The sequence below is a fragment of the Hyperolius riggenbachi genome, chromosome 2 (genome assembly GCF_040937935.1).
Source record: "Hyperolius riggenbachi isolate aHypRig1 chromosome 2, aHypRig1.pri, whole genome shotgun sequence".
Taxonomy (NCBI): domain Eukaryota; kingdom Metazoa; phylum Chordata; class Amphibia; order Anura; family Hyperoliidae; genus Hyperolius; species Hyperolius riggenbachi.
The window spans coordinates 539,859,462-539,882,872 of NC_090647.1; the positions used below are offsets into that span (position 1 = coordinate 539,859,462).

Here is a 23,411-nt window from a genome sequence, read left to right on the forward strand (position 1 = left end):
CAGTTCATAAACGCTCTACCCCCATAATATCACATACCAGTCGGTGCAGGATCTAGAGAGCCAGTCGGGCCTACAATCTGCTTCAGGTTAAGATTAAGGGCAGATTGTAGGCCCGACATGCGTTAGTTGATCCTGTGATTTTATTGCACCATTTTTTTTGGCATGTGGAATTTTCTAATAAAGAACAGACATTTTTTCATCAAGCCAAGTCTGGTCTGCGGATCCTTTTCCTGTGATAGACCCAACATTATAGGACCACTGTCATGAAAAATTGTAAAATGTACAACACGTTTAATTACATACAAATAAGAAGTACATTTCTTCCAGAGTAAAATGAGCCATAAATTACTTTGCTCCTATGTTGCTGTCACTTACAGTAGCTAGTAGAAATCTGACAGGTTTTGGACTAGTCCATCTCTTTATGGGGGATTCTCAGCATGGCCTTTATTCTTTATAACGATACTCCCTGAAAAGGATTTATACAAAGATGCTGCCCATCCTCCCTGCCCACTGTACACTTTTTTGGCAGTTGGATGGTGCAACTGCCATTCACTAAGTGCTTTGGAGAATAAAGAACGTCCTGAGAATCCACCCTGAGGAGTTGGGCTAGTCCAAAACCTGTCGGTTCTGTGAGATTTCTACTACCTACTGTAAGTGACAGCAACATAGGAGAAAAATAATGTATGGCTTATTTTACTCTGGAAGAAATGTACATCTTATTTCTATGTGTTTACCTGTATTTTTAATTTTACAATTTGTGTGATGAGTGGTCCTAACCTTGGTGGTCCCAGACAGATAAGATAAGATACAAATAAAACATTGACTGATTTTTTTTCAAGTGAGGTGCACAGCTTAGATTTTTTGCCTGGTGATTGTTGTTGAAACTTTTTTTTATTATTATTAATCTAGTGTGAATACAGGTGTCCCCAACACCAATGACATCCTTAGTGATCTGTCACTTTAGGTCTTTAGTAACTAACCTCTATTGTTCTCCTACCTCTCTATCATCCTCCCTCCTCTCCTCTCTGTAGAACACAACAGGCTGTCGAGCAACGTGTCTGTACAAAGATTGCTCTCAGAATACTCCCAGAAAGATTGGTCTGAGCAATAGTTAAATAAAATGTCACTGTAGCTAAACTCTCTCCCACTCTAGTGGAGACAACAAGAGGACAATCTTCAAACAGACATCAAACAAATGACAGCGCTCATAGTCTTCATCTGAAATGTAAACCAACAGAGGCAATGCAGAGCCCCACAGGGGCTAAATACGTGCCTTGAATGCAAATCAGATGCAAATTATGTACTAGTCGCTAATCTAAAATTTGAATGCAAATTGAACCACATGGATACAGCTAGCCATAGGTATACTTACATGAGTTTTGTACAGCAGGAGACATTGGCAGCATTCCAAACAGAGGCTGCACCCGAATTGACTACCTGCAATAGAAATGCAGAGCTCCACACTGTGGACAAAATTACACAACTTGCATTCATGCATACTTTGCTGTACCTTTTTTGAATGCAAGTTGTGTAATTTTGTCCACATTGTGGAGCTCTGCACATCTATTGCAGGTAGTCAATTCGGGTGCAGTCTCTGTTTGGAAGCGCTGCCAATGTCTCCTGCTGTACAAGAGGACAATCTTATTATTAAAATTTTGAAATGTTGAGATGCACATCAGGCATGTAAAGTCCGGCACTTCTGCTTTATATATATTATGGCACGTGACACCTGTGTACAAGTTTTGTGAGCAGGTACCTTGCCAGGTACCATAATTACCTGTGTGTTTTACACCAAGAGTCATCATCATCATCATCATCATCATCATCATCATCATCATCATCATCATCATCTTCATCATTATTCATATGCTGAATAGTTTGTTTACATGTGGATAGGGATGTTGTGCTTAGATACTGTATTTGTTAGTTTTTAGCTTGCTCCCAATAATTTTTTGCTGATGAAGCAGGCTGTGGACCCGTGAAACGTGTTGTAAACCCCACCCCCCATTTTTGGAGTAATAAAATGATTATTGTCTTATCGATTTCTGTCGAGTCATCTGTGGTGAGGGAAGTCCACCACCTACCCTACCACTTTTATTATTTTTAAACCAATTGATTTTACACTTACTGGCCCCTCTGCCAAATCTCTCCCACTCAGTAGTATGAAAAATATTGTTTGTTTTGGTCCTTTTTTTGTTGGACAGATATACGAATTTCCTGTAAAAGCATCACTCATAGCTGATAAATAAATGGGGACTTGATCCTAAAATGGTGAGTCACTGTGTGTAGATAAAGATTCCTGACCTTTAGGACTGTAATTACAGCCATATCATAACCAGCCTATCAATGTACTGTACTATGGCCGTAACCCAAATGTTTACTCTATCATCATGTGGCGATTGGAACAGAATTTCCCTGCTATCTTCACTGCAGTTTTACACTAACTGCTGCTTATATACTTGTTTTGAGGAGTTTAAAGTGGACCTGAACTCTTGCACAGAACAGAAGGAAAACAGAGAAATGCACCCTGTATGTATTTAGAGAGTTTAGCCTGTCTAATAAACTATCTAATATCTAAATATCTAATTTGATATCTCATCTGTGTCAGCCCAGGAATCTCCTATGCCATGGTAGAGCAGCTAATCTGTAAACACAGGATGTTAACAATATGCTTGCTTCCATGAAAGCAGGAAGTAGACACACTGCATATTTATTGCAGGATTTCTATCAGCTGTAACAAAGAAATGTTTTTTATTCTTTAAAGGTTATTATGCTGTTGCTGTTTTTTAGAGCAGTGAGAAAGTACTGAGTTCAGGTCTAGCAAACAATGGTGGAAGGCTTCAGTTCCTTTATTTACCTGCTGGTGATGCTGTGTTTCAGAACTTTACTGCATGTAGTTCTCCTGATCACCAGAAGGTGTCTCCCTGCTGCTCCTGATCGTGTTCTGCCAGCTGCTGATACTTGATTATTTTCAAACCCAGCGACAAATATTTGCATTTGACTTTGTAGTCATCCAGAATAGTCATTTTGCATATCTAGTATGTCACCATCTCTCCTGGTTTATACCCGCCGACTCCAGGCACTGTCCATTGATGTATATAATCACCATATATATTCTGTAATTCTGTAATGGTTCTAGTTTTTGCAATGTAGAGGTTTTCTTGTCATTGTTTGTCTTTTTGGGGGTTATGTTACTGGAAAAGGGGCTGCACATGAAAGGAGAGGGTGGTTGTTGCATATGCAAGAGGAGGAACAAGAAATCTGGCCTAGGGGCAGGAAACATATGAATCAGGTCTTCCTCATAGAGCAACTTTTTCAAGTCTAATGGCCCAGTTCACACTAGTAGCAGGTTTTCATTGTGTTGTGTTACCCATTTTTAAAGTGGACCTGAATTCTTGCACAGGACAGAAGGAAAACATAGAGAAACGCACCCTGTATGTATTTTGAGATTTTAGCCTGTCTAATTCCCCCTCATCTGTGCCTGATCACAAGAGATTTGATCTCTCCCCTGTGTCACATGACTGCCACGGCAGATAAGCTCATTTGAAAGCACAGGATGTTAACCCTATGTCTGCTTCCATGAAAGCAGGAAGTAGAAACACTGCAGATTTATTGCAGGATTTGTATCAGCTGTAACAAAGAAATGTTTTTTCTTTAAAGGTTATTATGCTGTTGCTGATCTTTTAGAGCAGAGAGGAAGTTCTGAGTTCAGGTCCGCTTTAACGGAGGGTGACGATAAAGCAAGGAAAGTCTATGGGACATTTCATATCGAATGTGCCAGAAGTATCAGATCTGACGCTAGGTCAACAGCGTGTTATGGGACAGCATCTGCGCTAACGCACGTTGACCGGCAGTCTTGTAAGTCAATGGTCCCACAGATATTTTAAACTGCTTCACGTTAGCATTGTGGTATGCATGCATGGACACGAATGCCAATGTAATCTGACTCTGTATTGGCAAAATTGCTTGCAATACGTATTTCCGCCACAGGAACTGAGCAGTAGAGAGCCTCATTCATGGTATGTTTTGCTGCCAAGAATTACATTAAAGAGGAACTGCAGCCTAAACAAACAAACTATTAGTTATGTTAATTAGAATAGATAGGTAATATAATCTCTTACCCACCCTGTTTTAAAAGAACAGGCAAATGTTTGTGATTTCATGAGGGCAGCCATCTTTTTGGTTAAAAGGAGGTGACAGGGAGCAAGAGACACAGGTCCAACTGTTCTGTTTCCTGATCACTCCTCCCAGCTGCTAGGCAACGAGAACAACAACATCAGAAATCCGATCATGCTTTGCACAGCATCAGGGGAAAACTGCCTGGGCAAATTTTTTGATGGGACGGAGCTTAGCTTCCGTGCATCTAAAAATGAGGCTTGGGTAAGAAAAACAAAGTTCTGATGCTGTGAAACTGTTAAAGAAACATCCAAGCCTTTTCAGTGCTGCTGAGTAGATTTTTAGTCTGGAGGTTCACGTTAACGCTCATTAATGCAGGTATCTACAAAGCTTGTTTTTTGTGGTGCGATGCGATCATCCTATCAAACCTCAATGAAACCGCTGGTTGCATATGTGAAACCGGTCTAAGGCTGGGAGCACACTTGGCAGTCTGATTTCCTGGGCATTTCTGGCATTTTGCAGTGCTCTGCATTCTGCGTTTCCGACCGTTTTTCCTGCATGTAATTTTGCATGAACATGCACATTTTTTGGTTGTGGCACAGTGTTTACATATAAGAAATGCACAGAAATACTGTAAGCAGAATACCGTGCATTTTAAAACTGCAGTAAAAATTACAAACATAAAATTCAAACTTATACGGACTAAGTGCAATTCCCAAGCAGCTATTGATTTAAAGAGGTACTGTAGTGAAAATGACGAATGAATAATGAATACAATTGCTTATTCTGCGTGCAGAAAGCTCCCGGCGACGGGAGTGTGGCGGGTCGGGCATGCATGGCAGGGTCGGGCATGCGCAGTAAGCCCCGACTGGCCAAGTTACCGGGACCTCGTACCGAAGATCCAGTAGGTGGAGCACCGTGCCGAGGGAGAGATCAGGCTGGAGGGGGCTGGAGGAAGCCCCAGGTGTGTATGAGTTTTGCGAAAGCTTTTGTCTCTGGTTTACTAGGTTCTGTGCATGTGTACATGTCCTAAGTGTCTCTAAAAGGATCGAGGAATGGTGTTTTGGTCTGATCTTTTGTGGGTGGTTGTGTTTTACCATTCAGAGTAACTTCACACTTCTCCCACACACCCAGACAGGAAGTAGCTACTATAGTGCGAGACTGTGCTTAATACTGTACTGACCATCGCAGAATAACCAGAATCTGTCACACCCTTCTTATCCATCTTCTAATATTTCCTTTACGGTAAACCTGTCTTGTGCAGTCCTGTGGAGAGATGTGGAAGGCCTGTGCGAGCGTCCTTGTCATATTTGGTGCTGTCCAGTTTGTTGAAGAAGTTGGTAAGTAAAAGGCTTTAAGCATTCACTTTTGCTGACATTCTGTGATATAAGCATGCATGCATTGTACCAGTAGGCGCAGCAGTAGGAGTAGTTGTTGTGATGTTCATATTTGTGATTATTTTAGTAAGGCAGGGGAGCCCATTGTGTCGACAGTACAGTGCAGAGCCGGCCACTGAGGGTGGTGAATGTGCCCGTGGCCCCTCCCTTCCCACATTCCCCGCAGGCAATAGCCAATGAGGACTGCGGATGTGTCTTTCACCCTCCCCTTCCAGCAGTTCCCGCCGGCAATAGCCAACAAGGGCCGTGAATGTGTCCTTTGCCCTCCCCTTTCAGCAGTTGCAGTGGGCAATAGCCAATGAGGGCTGTGAATGTGTCCTGTACCCTCCCCTTCTAGCAGTTGCCATGGGCAATAGCCAATGAGGGCTGTGAATGTGTCCTGTACCCTCCCCTTCTAGCAGTTGCCATGGGCAATAGCCAATGAGGGCTGTGAATGTGTCCTGTACCCTCCCCTTCTAGCAGTTGCCATGGGCAATAGCCAATGAGGGCTGTGAATGTGCCCTTCAAATAGGAGCCATTCACACTTGTCAAGCTGCAACGAATCCGTGCGATCCGTCTCACATCCGTCGCAGTAAGCAGACCACACTTCTGTGCAGTCCTAGATAATCCCGGGCAGGCGACCGCGTTCCCCCATATAGCCTGGTCTGGCACTGGCACAAGGGGGAACTGAGCCTCAATGCTTGTCTCTAATTTATCTCAGGTTTGCATCAGTGAGCGGGGTCCATAGTTCTGGAGAATATTTGGGGGGTACGGACGATTCATAGAAGAGATCTAGTGAATATTTAAAGTGAACCTCCGGGCTAAAAATCTACTCAGCAGAACTGAAAAGGCTTGGTGTTTCTTTAACAGTTTCACAGCATCAGAACTTTGTTTTTCTTACCAAAGCATCATTTTTAGCTGCATTTTTAGCTAAGCTCCACCCATCAAAGAAAAAAAGTCTGGGCTTTTTTCCCCTGATGCTGTGCAGAGCATGATGGGATTTCCTATGTTGTTATTCACGTTGCCTAGCAACTGGGAGGGGTGATCAGGACACAGGACAGTTGGAACTGTGTCTCATGCTCCCTGTCACCTCCTTTCAACCAAAAAGATGGCTGCCATTATGAAATCACAAACCTTTGCCTGTTCTTTTAAAACAGTGTGGGTAAGAGATTATATTACCTATCTATTTTAATTAACATACTTAATGTAACTTAATGACAGTATGTTTGTTTAGGCTGAAGTTCCCTTTAAGAGTGACAGGCCTCTCAATTGGTTAAAGCACACTTGGGCCCGTATGCAAGTCACTTTTTCTCCTGAGGTTTCTCCTAGGAGATAATTTTTCATCTTTTATTTAAAATAACTTTTCAGCGCTCTGCAACTGAACAAGTACCAAAAAGTAGATGAAAAACTACTATAAAAACTATTTTGCACATTTTTTTGCTTGGGGTGGCTTAAAAGTAATTTTGTTTACAAGTTTTGAAAATATTACCTGGGAGAAAAATCAGGTGGAAAATGTAATTGCATATGTGAGAGGGATACAGAGACTGGCATATGTACAGTATTTCCTTTTAAACCATGCACATTGCCTGGCAGTCCTGCTAATCATTTGCCTCTAATACTGTTAGCCACAGTGTTGCTCGGATAACCTTCAATCACATATTTGAGCAAATCCGGCCACGGCAGAATCGAAATCCGGATATGCCGTGATCGTGATCTGGATTTGAATCGGAGCTCTGGATTCGACTCGGATTTTAGCCGTGATTACATGTATTTGACTTTAACATTAATAGGAAAGACCCCATACATGCTACAATCACCAAAATTGCATGGATTATAAAGGTGATCAGTGGCTACAACTTAAACATATTTTTTTTTTCAAAAAGACCTAATCGTTTTTGAGAGAAATGATTTTAAAGTTTCAAATGAAAAAGGTATTCATGATTAAAAACCGCCAAAACCCGCCGACTTTAGTGGTTAATAGCAAAGCCCCCTTCCTTGTTAGAAACACCAAATTTTCAGGATATGTTAAGTAAAACAGTGGGAACAGGGGAACATTTTTTTTTTCAAAAAGACCTTATAGTTTTTGAGAAAATCGATTTTAAAGTTTCAAAGGAAAAAAGTATACAATGTAAATTTGGTAAATACATTAACTGTCATTTACCGCATTTACATGTATACTATTTTCCTTTGAAACTTTAAAATCAATTTTCTCAAATACTATAGGGCAGTGATGGCTGACCTTGGCACTCCAGCTATGGTGGAACTACAAGTCCCATGAGGCATTGCAATACTCTTACAGCTCTAAACATAACTGAGGGAGGCAGAGGCATGATGGGATTTGTAGTTATGTCACAGCTGGAGTGCCGAGGTTAACCCTCACTGCTATAGGGTCTTTTGTTCCCCCTGTTCTACTTAACATATCCTGCAAATTTGGTGTTTCTAGCATCTAAGGGGGCTTTGCTATTAACCGCTAAAGTCAGCGGGTTTTGGTATTTTTAATCATGGCCGTGATCACAGCTAAATCCACGATCGTGAGACAGATTTGGACCACCATCACGAGTGCATTCGGAACTGAATCCGTGACCTTTTAGTAGAGGGGGGAAAACATTTTCTGGGTGTGGGGTTTTCAGACAGCACTGACTGCTTACCTGTGCAGTAGTACACAGCTGCAGCAGCAACCAGCTTAAAAGATTCACTTCAACAAGATCGACCACATACCACAACCTTCCTGTATAGCATGCCTGGCTCGTACTGCAGCTCACTGTGTAAATCTATGTGTGCAATAACGGGGCCATATTGCGTGCAGCATTGTTGATTATAAATGGCAATTGTGGCAAAAGGAGCCATTGCCCGCTGCATTGTTTGATTCAGTCAGTTTTGACACCTATTTTTTTACATTTGGGAAAAAAATGTAATTGTCACGGCCGTTTTCACACGCATTTTTGCGTTTGCGTGCGTTCGAGAATTTTCGCCCACAAACACAACTTTTCGTGCACAATCGCAAATTTTCAAAACTTTGCGATTGCGTGCGGAAAGTCCTGTTTGTGCACAAAAATTCGCGACTGTGCGCAAATGCAAAAATGCGCACGAAAACAGCCACAATATAAGTTATTACGGTTTAGCGAATCAAGCCCATTGTGTGGTAGATACTCCTTCCACTGAGCTTTCTTCTTTTCTTAAAAGACCTCTATCGCAAAAAATTGTAAAATGTAAAATACATGTAAACATACACAAATAAGAAGTAAGTTTCTTCCAGAGTAAAATGAGCCATAAATAACTTTTCTCCTATGTTGCTGTCACTTACAGTAGATAGTAGAAATCTGACAGGTTTTCGACTACTCCATCGCTTCATGGGGGATTCTCAGCAAGACTTTTATTCTTTCTAAAGATATTCTCTGAAAAGGATTTATACAAAGACGCTGGCCAGCCTCCCTGCTCACTGTACACTTTTTTGGCAGTTGGACGGAGCAACTGTCATTCACTAAGTGCTTTTGAAAATAAAGAACATGCATGGAGTCAGTGATAGAGGGTGACTTTACATGCATGGAGTCAGTGATAAGCATCATGGAGTCAATGATAGAGGGTGACTCTACATGCATGGAGTCAGTGATAGAGGGTGACTCTACATGCGTGGAGTCAGTGATTAGCTTCATGGAGTCAATGATAGAGGGTGACTCTACATGCATGGAGTCAGTTACAGAGGGTGACTTTAGTTGCATGGAGGCAGTGATAGTGGGTGACTTAAGTTGCATGGAGTCAGTGATAGAGGGTGACTGGCTGCATGGAGTCAGTGATAGAGGGTGACTGGCTGCATGGAGTCAGTGATAGAGGGTAACTGGCTGCATGGAGTCAGTGATAGAGGATGACTGTAGCCGCATGGAGTCAGTGATAGAGGGTGACTTTAGCTGCATGGAGTCAGTGATAGAGTGTGACTTTAGCTGCATGGAGTCAGTGATAGAGGGTGACTTAAACCATTCAGGTTCCGTCGTTTTCACGTGAGAAATGTTCATCTCCCATTCATTAGCCTATAACTTTATCACTACTTATCACAATGCACTGATCTATATCTTGTTTTTTCCGCCACCAATTAGGCTTTCTTTGGGGGGTACATTTTGCTAAGAGCCACTTTACTGTAAATGCATTTTAACAGGAAGAATAAGAAAAAAATTGAAAAATTCATTATTTCTCAGTTTTCAGCCATTATAGTTTTAAAATAATACATGCCTCCATAATTAAAACTCGCGTATTGTATTTGTCCATATGTCCCAGTTATTACACCGTTAAAATTATGTCCCTATCACAATGTATGGCGACAATATTTTATTTGGAAATAAAGGTGCATTTTTTCCATTTTGCATCTATCACTATTTACAAGTTTAAAATAAAAAAAATATAGAAATATTTTATCTTTACATTGATATTTAAAAAGTTTAGACCCTTAGGTAAATATTTACATGGTTTTTTTTGTTTTTTTTTATTGTAATGGTTTTTTTTTTATACTAAACATTTTATTTGGGTATTTTTGGGAGGGTGGGAGGTAAACAATAGATTTATAATGTAAATGTGTGTTAATTCTTTTTGGTTTTTTTTTCAGGTGTAGTATTACTTTTTGGCCACAAGATGGCGGCCATGAGTTTGTTTACATGACGTCACTCTAAGCGTAGCACGCGCTTAGAGTGACGCATCGGGAAGGAGACGGCCAGAAAAAGCTCAGCTTCCGAGAGAAGCTGTCGCTTTTTCAGCGGGGGAGAGGAATCATTGATCGGGCTCCATAGCCCGATACATTGATTACTTGGCTACCGAATTCGCGGCCGGGAGTGCGCGCGCACGCGCACGATCGGCCGTGGGGGCGCGCGGTAGCGCGCATGGTTCCTGGACGTAGAAACTACGTCCAGGAACCAAAATAGGTTAAGCTGCATGGAGTCAGTGATAGAGGGCGACTGTAGCTGCATGGAGTCAGTGATAGAGGGTGACTGTAGCTGCATGGAGTCAGTGATAGAGGGTGACTTTAGCTGCATGGAATCAGTGATAGAGGGTGACTCTAGCTGCATGGAGTCAGTGAAAGAGGGTGACTGTAGCTGCATGGAGTCAGTGATAGAGGGTGAATTTGGCTGCATGGAGTCAGTTATAGAGGGTGACTAGCTGCATGGAGTCAGTGATAGAGGGTGACTGTAATGGCATGGAGTCAGTGATAGAGGGTGACTGTAGCTGCATGGAGTCAGTGATAGAGGGTGACTGTAGCTGCATGGAGTCAGTGATAGAGGGTGACTGTAACTGCATGGAGTCAGTGATAGAGGGTGACTGTAGCTGCATGGAGTCAGTGATAGAGGGTGACTTTAGCTGCACGGAGTCAGTGATAGAGGGTGACTGTAGCTGCATGGAGTCAGTGATAGAGGGTAAGTCTAGCTACCTGGAGTCAGTGATAGAGGGTGATTGTAGCTGCATGGAGTCAGTGATAGAGAGTGACTGTAGCTGCATGGAGTCAGTGATAGAGGGTGACTGTAGCTGCATGGAGTCAGTGATAGAGGGTGACTGTAGCTGCATGGAGTCAGTGATAGAGGGTGACTGTAGCTGCATGGAGTCAGTGATAGAGGGTGACTGTAGCTGCATGGAGTCGGTGATAGAGGGTGACTAGCTGCATGGAGTCAGTGATAGAGGGTGACTGTAGCTGCATGGAGTCAGTGATAGAGGGTGACTTTAGCTGCATGGAGTCAGTGATAGAGGGTGACTGTAGCTGCATGGAGTCAGTGATAGAGGGTAAGTCTAGCTACCTGGAGTCAGTGATAGAGGGTGATTGTAGCTGCATGGAGTCAGTGATAGAGAGTGACTGTAGCTGCATGGAGTCAGTGATAGAGGGTGACTGTAGCTGCATGGAGTCAGTGATAGAGGGTGACTGTAGCTGCATGGAGTCAGTGATAGAGGGTGACTGTAGCTGCATGGAGTCAGTGATAGAGGGTGACTGTAGCTGCATGGAGTTGGTGATAGAGGGTGACTAGCTGCATGGAGTCAGTGATAGAGGGTGACTGTAGCTGCATGGAGTCAGTGATAGAGGGTGACTAGCTGCATGGAGTCAGTGATAGAGGGTGACTGTAGCTGCATGGAGTCAGGGATAGAGGGTGACTTTAGCTGCATGGAGTCAGTGATAGAGGGTGACTGTAGCTGCATGGAGTCAGTGATAGAGGGTGACTGTGGCTGCATGGAGTCAGTGATAGAGGGTGATTGTAGCTGTATGGAGTCAATGATAGAGGGTGACTGTAGCTGCATGGAGTCAGTGATGGAGGGTGACTGTAGCTGCATAGAGTCAGTGATAGAGGGTGACTGTAGCTGCATGGAGTCAGTGATAGAGGGTGACTTTAGCTGCATGGAGTCAGTGATAGAGGGTGACTGTAGCTGCATGGAGTCAGTGATAGAGTGTGACTTTAGCTGCATGGAGTCAGTGATAGAGGGTGACTGTAGCTGCATGGAGTCAATGATAGAGGGTGACTTCAGCTGCATGGAATCAGTGATAAAGGGTGACTGTAGCTGCATGGAGTCAGTGATAGAGGGTGACTGTAGCTGCATGGAGTCAGTGATAGAGGGTGACTTTAGCTGCATGGAATCAGTGATAGAGGGTGACTGTAGCTGCATGGAGTCAGTGATAGAGGGTGACTAGCTGCATGGAGTCAGGGATAGAGGGTGACTAGCTGCATGGAGTCAGTGATAGAGGGTGACTGTAGCTGCATTGAGTCAGTGATAAAGGGTGACTGTAGCTGCATGGAGTCAGTGATAGAGGGTGACTGTAGCTGCATTGAGTCAGTGATAGAGGGTGACTGTAGCTGCATGGAGTCAGTGATAGAGGGTGAATTTGGCTGCATGGAGTCAGTGATAGAGGGTGACTTTAGCTGCATGGAGTCAGTGATAGAGGGTGACTGTAGCTGCATGGAGTCAGTGATAGAGGGTTACTGTAGCTGCATGGAGTCAGTGATAGAGGGTGACTTTAGCTGCATGGAGTCAGTGATAGAGGGTGACTGTAGCTGCATGGAGTCAGTGATAGAGGGTGACTTCAGCTGCATGGAATCAGTGATAGAGGGTGACTGTAGCTGCATGGAGTCAGTGATAGAGGGTGACTAGCTGCATGGAGTCAGTGATAGAGGGTAAATTTGGCTGCATGGAGTCAGTGATAGAGGGTGACTTTAGCTGCACGGAGTCAGTGATAGAGGGTGACTTTAGCTGCATGGAGTCAGTGATAGAGGGTGACTGTAGCTGCATGGAGTCAGTGATAGAGGGTGACTGTAGCTGCATGGAGTCAGTGATAGAGGGTGACTTTAGCTGCATTGAGTCAGTGATAGAGGGTGACTGTAGCTGCATGGAGTCAGTGATAGAGGGTGACTTCAGCTGCATGGAGTCAATGATAAAGGGTGACTGTAGCTGCATGGAGTCAGTGATGGAGGGTGACTGTAGCTGCATAGAGTCAGTGATAGAGGGTGACTGTAGCTGCATGGAGTCAGTGATAGAGGGTGACTTTAGCTGCATGGAGTCAGTGATAGAGGGTGACTGTAGCTGCATGGAGTCAGTGATAGAGGGTGACTGTAGATGCATGGAGTCAGTGATAGAGGGTGACTGTAGCTGCATGGAGTCAGTGATAGAGGGTGACTGGCTGCATGGAGTCAGTGATAGAGGGTGACTGTAGCTGCATGGAGTCGGTGATAGAGGGTGACTGTAGCTGCATGGAGTCAGTGTTAGAGGGTGACTGTAGCTGCATGGAGTCAGTGATAGAGGGTGAATTTGGCTGCATGGAGTCAGCGATAGAGGTTGACTGTAGCTGCATGGAGTCAGTGATAGAGGGTGACTTCAGCTGCATGGAATCAGTGATAGAGGGTGACTGTAGCTGCATGGAGTCAGTGATAGAGGGTGACTTTAGCTGCATGGAATCAGTGATAGAGGGTGACTGTAGCTGCATGGAGTCAGTGATAGAGGGTGACTAGCTGCATGGAGTCAGGGATAGAGGGTGACTAGCTGCATGGAGTCAGTGATAGAGGGTGACTGTAGCTGCATGGAGTCAGTGATAGAGGGTGACTGTAGCTGCATTGAGTCAGTGATAGAGGGTGACTGTAGCTGCATGGAGTCAGTGATAGAGGGTGAATTTGGCTGCATGGAGTCAGTGATAGAGGGTGACTTTAGCTGCATGGAGTCAGTGATAGAGGGTGACTGTAGCTGCATGGAGTCAGTGATAGAGGGTTACTGTAGCTGCATGGAGTCAGTGATAGAGGGTGACTTTAGCTGCATGGAGTCAGTGATAGAGGGTGACTGTAGCTGCATGGAGTCAGTGATAGAGTGTGACTTTAGCTGCATGGAGTCAGTGATAGAGGGTGACTGTAGCTGCATGGAGTCAGTGATAGAGGGTGACTGTAGCTGCATGGAGTCAGTGATAGAGGGTGACTTTAGCTGCATGGAGTCAGTGATAGAGGGTGACTGTAGCTGCATGGAGTCAGTGATAGAGGGTGACTGGCTGCATGGAGTCAGTGATAGAGGGTGACTTCAGCTGCATGGAGTCAGTGATAGAGGGTGACTGTAGCTGCATGGAGTCAGTGATAGAGGGTGACTGGCTGCATGGAGTCAGTGATAGAGGGTGACTGTAGCTGCATGGAGTCGGTGATAGAGGGTGACTGTAGCTGCATGGAGTCAGTGTTAGAGGGTGACTGTAGCTGCATGGAGTCAGTGATAGAGGGTGAATTTGGCTGCATGGAGTCAGCGATAGAGGTTGACTGTAGCTGCATGGAGTCAGTGATAGAGGGTGACTTTAGCTGCATGGAGTCAGTGATAGAGGGTGTGTTTACATGCATGGAGTTAGTGATGAGCTTCATGCAGAAAAAAGTAAAAGGCACAATTCCGAAAGAAGTGCACTAGACCCACTGAAAAGTAAACTATGTTCAAGAGCCTATTCAGTCAAATCTAAGCATTCTATTATTAATTATTATTGATTTGTACAGTGCCAACATATTTCACAGCACTGTTCAAGGTAAGAAACATACATGGGGGACATACATGGAGTACATAATAATACAGACAATTGTTTACACCAAATATAGACACTGGTAAAAAATACTGAATTGGTAATTACAGTGACAAATGTAACATGATGAATAAAATGTATAACATATTGCAAGACACAAAATGAATAAAAAATTCCAAAACACAAAGGGGTGAGAGCTTACAATCTAAAGGGGGAGGGGAAGGGGGCAAGAGGTGTGGGTAGTATACAATATGTATACCTAGAGGCATTGCGTTTTTAGGTTATCTTGTAAGGAGTACAATTATTTGGCCAGAGGTTGGATGGAAAATGGCCTAAGTTAAAGCGTATGCTTATCAGAGAAAGTAAGTTTTGAGGTGAGGGAGCGTTTAAAGATTTCAAAGGTTGGAGAGTGATGAATCTATTGTGGGAGGGGATTACAGAGGAGAGGTGAGATACATGAGAAATCTTGTACATGTGAATGCGAGGAGGTAATTCAAGAGGAGGATAGAAGAAGATCCTGTGCAGATCTGAGATTGCGATTGTGTTGGTATCTGGAAACTAATGAAGAGATGTATAGGGGAGTTAGATTGTGGTGTTGAGCAATACATGCTCCCAATGGAAAATGATGCAAAAGATGTCCAAAATGATGGTCAAAGTACAGGGATAGTGTAGGTCCTGACCAGAAGTTAAAAGTCTTGGAGAGACCAGGCAGCATTAATTAAATTAATGCAGTGGTGTTTTTTTTTTTAGATCTAATACTTGTTATTTTAAACAATACGATTAGTGTTTGTATTGCTGTTCGTGAAACATCCGTGTGCATGTTTTTGAGCATGCAAAGGACTACCATAATATGAATATTTACAGTGTCATTAAGGGAGCCTTAATTAAAAAAAAAAGAAGTTTCACTTACCTAGGGCTTCTGGAGCGATGCTCCGGCCAGTCACCAAGCCACTGCATCTGTGCAGCCCTAGCTGCGCATCTCCTCGCTACTGCTCACGTCGCCGTTGCCATCTGGAACATGCGCAGGAAGAGGACGCATGCGGCCAGGGCCGCACAGGCAGGTGGTCCCCGAAAATGAAACTTAGCCACTGCGGGGGACAGGAGGATCATTCCAGGACAGCGAGGGCACAGGGCGGCTGCTGGGGGCTGGTAGACGCCCCAGGTAAGTGAAACACTTTTATGTTTGGTTAAGGTTCTCTTTAAACCCCCAAAGACTCTGTGCTGCAAAATAGCTTAAAACGTATCTTTCTTTCTTCACAGGTGGCCAACCAATCTGTACCTCAACAATAAACCTTCCAAGAAACACAAAGGTTGAGCAAGATAAAGGCCAAACACTGATGCTGAGGTGTCCAGTGGTTTTCTGTTCCGGAGAGCTGCCCAATGTAACCTGGTGTAAAATGGATGGACAGAGTGACCTTTGCAACCTTAAAGATCATCGGATCTCCTCCTGGTGGGAACAACATGAGGAACATAAAGTAGTCCATGTTCTCAGACTTCACTCTGCCAGGACAAATGACACTGGATACTACCAATGCTTTGCATCCTTTAAAGATGGACAGGTTGTGAAGGGGACTGCAATAGAAGTTAACATAGGTATGTTTAACATCGCTACCACAATCTCATTGCCCTGGAAATAATTCTTAACAGTATTGAAAGAGTACTTATATATGTTACAGCCAGAACCCGAAGTCTGGCCACTTCGGGTTCTGGCCAGTCAAAACACGAAGTGGCCGTGCACCTGCGGCCAGTGCTAGAAATGAAAAGGATTCCCAGCTCCAGGCGGCGTTAAATGAATGAATTCCCTGGCGGCAGCAATGTAACAGATGAAGCCGCCTCTTCGGCGGGACATATAATTTTTATATATGATTTCAGGCATGTGCCTGGTGATTTTCTAGTTATGCCTAGCGATTTTTGAAGCATTTTGGTATACAGGTAGTCCCTGGGTTACGAACGCCCGACTTACGAACGACCCGCCAATATGAACGCCGCGACCATAGCTCCGCCCCGTCGCATGATGTCACGCCCGCCGGGGACTACCTGTTCTGGCCCGCTGAAAATGAAGAATATGGGTAGCGGATTAGCAATTAGGAAGCGCCGCGACTAGGGGGCTCTTCCTGATTACGTCATTATGCGCCGCATGTGAAGCCAGGAGCCGCCGGGGAACGATAGAGGAAGCGAGAGGATGGGCTGCGGACCTTCCGGGCACCACGAGGGCACCTTCTACTGCTGAGGATCAGGTGAGATAACCTCTATTTACCTTCCGCTACCCATACTCTGCATTTTCAACGGGCCACAACAGGTAGTCCCGACTTACGCACAGATTCAGGTTAAGAACGAGTGGGCAGTCCCTATCTCGTTCGTTAACCGAGGACTACCTGTATCTCTTTTTTTTTTTTTCTTCCTTTTAGTGCACTTTGACTTGAAAGTAAACAGCATTTGCAGTAGAAAAAAAAAACTCTTGGGAAAATTGGGAACTATAAGTAGTGATTGCCACTTCCTCCTCTCTGCATTACAGCTGAGCAGAGCGGGGGGCACAGGGGTGCTGAAGGGGAAGAATGGTGCTGACATGTCAAAGCACCACAATTAAAGCATTACAACCAAAAAATGCGAACTATGAGCGTCCAACTCAATTAGAAAATTGCACTACTCCATGAGGAGGAGCTGTACTGGTTAAATATTGTTATACTGTAGCCAAACGAATTGAATAACCAATACTGCTGCATGTGCTGAAAAAAGGTACACATTTTATTATGTCACATATACCACAATAATTGCTGGCCAAGACAAGGACAAAACACTTAAAAACTTGCCTAAAAACATGAATCAGCACGGTGAGCACTTATAGTGATAATTGTAATGGACCTTGGATTGTGTGCAATTAAGCCCAAGTGGCCTGGCCACAAACCAATGCACAAAAATGGGCAGCACTCAAAATCTTCATCGGTCGAACCAATATCCTATTTCTCTAATTAGCCACCGACCAGATTGTCCAAAATCGCCCAGCATCAGCCTATGCAAAAAATGGATGGACTACCAATCTTAATTGGTCGTGTGTGGCCCCACCACCGACGCACACCGAGGCCTCAGAGCGAGCTTCCTATCCTTGTTTGTACTTTAGTGCACACTTAGATTCATATGTCCTCCATTTGTGTCAGAGCAAACTTCAATCTCTATGGAAATATTCCCCTTTAAATCGCATGCTGCGAGTAAATGTCTCACTTTGACACGATTAATCTTTATAACTGATCCCGGGATTGGACTCTGTATATGTGATTTCCATGGGGACATGGAAATAAGCTGGCGGTAATCTTACCATCTCGCTGTGGCTGCTTGTTGTTAACTCACAGTTGTGTGGCGTTTTGGCTGTGGTGAGGAAACTTCAACGCGTCGGTGTCCGCGTCTGGCTGCACAAATGTCCGATCAGACCTTTCAAGCCAAGGCTCTCCAGACTTCAGGGGGCTTGCGGAGAGGTGTCCCTACTATCCGCACTGCTCCCCTTCCCGAGGCTCTTCCCGATCTGGACCGTGTTGTATGCTCCTTGTTGGACGCCAAGCAAGCGGCCATGCGTCTGAACATCTGGGTGAGCGCTCACCGTGCTGATTCGCCGCCTCCTGCTGACGCGTTTCACCCCGCCCACGGGGCTTTCTCAAAGCAGTGATGTAGCTGGCTTCCTCGTGATCCTTTCTTTATATTTACAACTGTGTGGGAGGTTTCCTTTCCATGCAGATAAATTAGCAGACTTTATAACAACAAAATAACTTAACATTAGTAAAGTTTATCAGTGTTTAGCCCTCAAATAGTCTCCTGTGAGGACCTTTATTACACTGTGAGGAAACGCGGAAAAGCCGCCGTCTCTCGAGGTGAGGCGGCTGTTTCCGCGTCCAGCATGGCGTCACAACGCGGAAAAAACGCTGCATGCCGCATGGGCAGTGCGGCGGAATCCGCATTGGTAACGGCGGAATCCACATCAGAGGCGACCCCCGCATTAGATACATTGCAAAACAGTACTGGTGTGGCTGGGACTGATAGTCCACCAAGATTTAGACTTACACGCGCGCGAGCACAGAGGCAGAGTTTAAATAGCAGTTAGAAGGGTGTCGGCTGACCAGCTGGGTCAGCTGACAAATTCCACTGCTCCCATTGGACCAGCAATTAGGGAGGTCCTGGAAAGGTCCTAGAGTATATATACTGCTGGTTGTTCACTTGCTCCTTGTCTGGCGTTGCGTTCACATATGTGGGAGCACCCAGATCCGTAGTCAGATCCGTTAGTGTGCCGGGACCAGCTGGAGCTGTAATCCTACACTAAGCTAGATTCTGTTGATAGCTAAAGTACTAGTTTGATTGTGATTATCTGTTATGACTTTTGCCTGCCTTGACTATCCTCCTGAACTCTGATCTTGCACCTCGATATTTCTGATACTCTGTTGCCGTACCCCGGCTCGTTCCTTGACTCTGCTTCTGCCTCCTGATTTTGTACCCCGATATTTCTGATACCCCGTTGCTGAACCCTGCCTGTACTTTGACTCTGCCTTTGCCTCCTGATCCTGTACTTTATCTGTCCGTGTGTGTACGACCTGGCTTGTCCGACCTCGAGAACCGACCTTACCGTTAGAGGCGGTTCCTCGCTCTGTTAGCGATCCTTCCTCCTGAGGGTCACTTTCAGATATCCCTTCCTACTGTCAGACTGACTCCTCCCGTCTTGGAGAGCTCAGGTCTGCGGAAGGAATCTGTGCAGTACTCCTTACTGCATTGAGGCCTTGTCCTCTTAGTGTTACAGTTACACCAAACACTACACTCTACTCGGGTGATCAGAGGTTAGTTTGTATATCGGATTATCGGTGAGACTGCAGTTCACTTATAATCTGGTATATATCTGTATTTCCGGTGATACTGCAGATCACCGGTAATCAGATACTCTCTGCGCCCACCGTTCGTTACAGAACGCCAGACCAAAAAACAAAATGGACGCAAACACTGGTCGTCTGGGTATGCTTGCCACTTCGGTGGATAACCTCCATCAAGCACTGGGCCAGCACAAAGCTTTGATTGATGCCCTTTCAGGCTCTGTGCAAACCCTCCAGACGTCAGTTGATTCAGTGCGATCCCCTCCTTGTGATGACATACGTATGCCTGTACCTGATACATTTTCCGGCCACAAGTCTGACTTCCGGAATTTCAAGAGTAGAGTGTTGTCATACTTCGAGTTAAGACCCCGATCCTCGGGGACTGAGACCCAACGGGTCATTTTCATTAAAACACTGTTAACTGGTGATTCCCAGTCCTGGGCATACAACCTGTTCCCCACTAATTTAGCTCTGACCTCAGTCGAGGAATTTTTTAAGGCTATGGCCGTAATATACGACGACCCTGACCTTGCGGCAACTTCAGAGCGGAAGCTCAAACTTTTGCGGCAAGGCAGAGGGTCGGTCGAGGATTACGCAGCAGAATTTCGTAGGTGGTCTGTTACCGCCAGATTCGACAATTTTGCTCTGATGGATTATTTTCTATCTGGGTTGTCGGAGGAGGTCTCTGATTTGATGCTAACCTTACCCGAGCCCACAACAGTCGATGAGGCCATATCATCGGCCATCAGAGTCGATCGTCGACTACGCCATCAGAGGCAGACTAGGGGCAGTCACCGGGTCAGGGTGACTTCGTATGTGGCACCTTCTGGTACGCCCGCAGTAACGGCATCTCCACCGGTGTCACCCTCTCCAGCCTCACCACCACCCGAACCCATGCAAATTGGTCGATCAAGATTGACCCAGGTGGAACGTAGGCGGAGAATAACAGAACAACTGTGCCTGTATTGTGCAGAAGCAGGGCACAGGGTGCGAAACTGCCCTAACAAGTCGGGAAACGGGTCTGCCTAGGAGTAGTGGGGGGTGACACCCTAGGCACTTCATTCTCACCCCAAAAAGAGAAGAAGTTACTTCTCCCTTGTACTATTACGTGGGATGATAAGTCTGTGGACACTGAAGCTTTTATTGACTCTGGCTCAGCGGCCAATTTTATGAACCTTGAATTTGCTCGGGAGTTGGGTATTCCTCTCACTCCAGTAAGTCCCCCCATTCAGGTCACGGCAGTAGACGATTCCCCGCTGCAACGGGATCGTCCCCTGTCTCAGACTCCGCAGGTGAGGGTCACGATAGGGGTATTGCATGGGGAACAGCTACAGTTTTTCGTTTTGAACATGTCAACCTCCACTATTATCTTAGGCATGCCTTGGTTACAGGCCCACTCTCCACAAATCGACTGGGCCACGGGTCAGGTAACCAGATGGTCTGATCATTGTCACCAACAGTGTCTAGGAAAGGTGACATTGGGTCAGACCAAGGTGTACGTGGAGGGTGTTCCCGAGGTGTATTCTGATTTTTCTGATGTCTTTTGTCCCAAGTCTGCTGATCAATTACCTCCTCATCGCCCGTTCGATTGCCCCATTGATCTCCGTGCTGGTTGTATGCCCCCTAGGGGTCACCTGTATAACTTGTCCGGTCCCGAGAAGTTGGCCATGCAGGAGTACATTCGTGACAACCTGGCCAAGGGGTTTATTCGGCCCTCTCGGTCACCTGCTGGGGCCGGTTTCTTTTTCGTTAAGAAAAAAGACGGGGGTCTTCGACCTTGTATCGACTACCGAGGTCTCAATAAAATCACGGTGAAGAATCGCTATCCGTTACCATTGATAGACGACTTATTCACGCAGGTCACGACTGCAAAGATCTTTTCTAAGTTAGATCTGAGGGGGGCATACAACCTAATCCGCATTAGAAGGGGCGATGAATGGAAGACGGCCTTTAACACACCCGACGGGCATTACGAATACTTGGTGATGCCCTTCGGGTTGTGCAATGCGCCCGCCGTCTTCCAGGAACTAATCAATGAGGTATTCCGGGAGGTATTGGGTAAATTCGTACTGGTATACCTCGATGATATATTAATTTATTCCAATAACCTCCCCGAACACAGGGTCCATGTGAAATTTGTCCTAAACAAATTAAGACAGCATAGACTCTACGCCAAGTTAGAAAAGTGTATTTTTGAGGTGACATCCGTCACGTTTCTGGGGTATGTGATTTCTACCTCAGGTCTGTCAATGGACCCTGCTAAAGTCACAGCTGTCCTAGAATGGCCGCAACCTGTGGGCCTGAAAGCCCTCCAGAGATTCCTGGGTTTTGCAAATTATTATAGGAGGTTTATAAAAGGGTACTCCACGATCATTGCACCCCTTACCAGTCTCACAAAAAAGGGGGCAGATACTACCCACTGGTCTCCGGAGGCTCAGAATGCATTTTCTAGTCTGAAAAAATTGTTTTGTTCCGCACCAATCCTGAGACATGTCGACACCGCTTATCCGTTCATTGTTGAGGTCGATGCCTCGGAGGTCGGGGTAGGGGCTGTGCTGTCTCAGCGATCAGGGTTACAGGGAAGACTACACCCCTGTGCGTACTTTTCCCGTAGGTTCTCTCCGGCGGAGAGAAACTACGATATAGGCAACAGAGAGCTCCTGGCCATTAAATTGGCATTTGAGGAGTGGCGCCACTGGTTGGAGGGGGCAGAGCACACGATCACTGTTTACACCGACCACAAGAACTTGGAGTACATCGAGGGGGCTAAGAGGCTTAGTCCCCGTCAGGCCCGGTGGTCCTTGTTTTTTACGAGATTCAGGTTTATAATCACATACACTCCAGGTAGCAAAAACATCAAGGCAGATGCCCTCTCCAGGTGTTTCGAACCTGAGACAGCACAGCCTTCCACTCCTGAATCCATCCTTCCGCAGAAACTGGTGTTAGCCGCCACGGAGTCTTGGGAAGAGTGGACAGAGATCTTGGGTCCCTTTCAGCAGGAGGTTCCTGAAGGGAAACCCGAAGGGGTCTTGTTCATACCACTACCATTCCGGTTACAGGTTCTGCAACTCTTTCACGCCCATAAGAATGCTGGTCATCCTGGAGCTGCCAGAACGCAGGATCTGATTGCCAGGTGTGCTTGGTGGCCTTCCTTGGCAACAGATTGCAAGGAGTATGTTAGGGAGTGTGCGGTGTGCGCCCAGAGTAAGCCCTCCCGGCTGGCACCTGTAGGAAGGTTGCAGCCTTTGCCCACCCCGAGTGAGCCATGGACCCACTTGTCCATGGATTTTGTGGGGGAATTGCCCAGGTCTGAAGGCATGTCGGTCATTTGGGTGGTAGTCGACCGGTTTAGCAAAATGGCCCATTTTGTGCCCCTGAAAGGACTCCCCTCGGCTCAAGAACTGGCAGAATTGTTTATCATTCACATCTTCCGGCTGCATGGCATTCCGGAAGACATCGTGTCTGATAGGGGAGTCCAGTTTGTGTCTGGATTCTGGAGGGCATTTTGCCACCAAATGGGCTTGAAATTGTCTTTCTCGTCAGGCTACCACCCACAGACCAATGGGCAGACAGAACGCATTAACCAATCCCTGGAGCAATTTCTGAGATGCTACGTTGCTGAGGCGCAGAGTGACTGGGTGAAATTTTTGCCCTTCGCGGAATTCGCTCAAAATAATTTAAAGAATTCCTCGTCGGGGTTTTCCCCATTTCAGATTGTAACAGGGAGGTCACCCAAATTTTCCCCTTTTCCAGTTGTCTCGTCTCCATTTCCAGCACTGGAAGATTGGCAGAGATCACTCAGGGACAATTGGGGAATTGTTAAGGGGAATTTACAGAAGGCGTTCCAGATTCAGAAGGGTCAAGCAGATAAGAGACGGTCCGTGGAATGGAAGTTTCGGCCAGGGGATCTAGTCTGGGTGTCCACACGTCACTAGACCCTGAAGCAGCCATCTGCCAAACTGGGTCCCAGGTTTGTGGGCCCATTCTCCGTGACCAAGAAGATTAATAATGTTACTTATTCCATTGACCTTCCCACCAGCATGCGGGGGGTGAGGTCCTTCCACGTGTCCCTTCTTAAACCAG

General features: G+C 45.6%; 2 protein-coding genes across 3 annotated transcripts in view; one reads left to right on the forward strand and one right to left on the reverse strand.

Annotated features, from left to right (window-relative positions):
• The window catches only part of PDZK1 (PDZ domain containing 1), a 108,882-nt gene that overhangs the window by 40,462 nt on the left and 45,009 nt on the right, over positions 1 to 23,411 (reverse strand). The window contains exon 1 of one of the 2 annotated variants that reach the window (XM_068270747.1): positions 5,300 to 5,320. The exons of the other annotated variant lie outside the window; for it this stretch is intronic. The gene's annotated coding sequence lies outside the window, so the exon portion shown is untranslated. Of the gene's footprint in view, positions 1 to 5,299; positions 5,321 to 23,411 lie in introns of those variants that run through there. 2 annotated transcript variants of the gene reach the window in all.
• LOC137547496 (uncharacterized) overlaps positions 5,246 to 23,411 on the forward strand; it is a 56,882-nt gene continuing 38,716 nt past the window's right edge. Inside the window, exons 1-2 of the mRNA XM_068271091.1 lie at positions 5,246 to 5,456; positions 15,745 to 16,077. Coding sequence (XP_068127192.1) covers positions 5,393 to 5,456; positions 15,745 to 16,077 — 397 coding nt within the window. The 5' untranslated portion in view covers positions 5,246 to 5,392. The remainder of the gene's footprint in view (positions 5,457 to 15,744; positions 16,078 to 23,411) is intronic.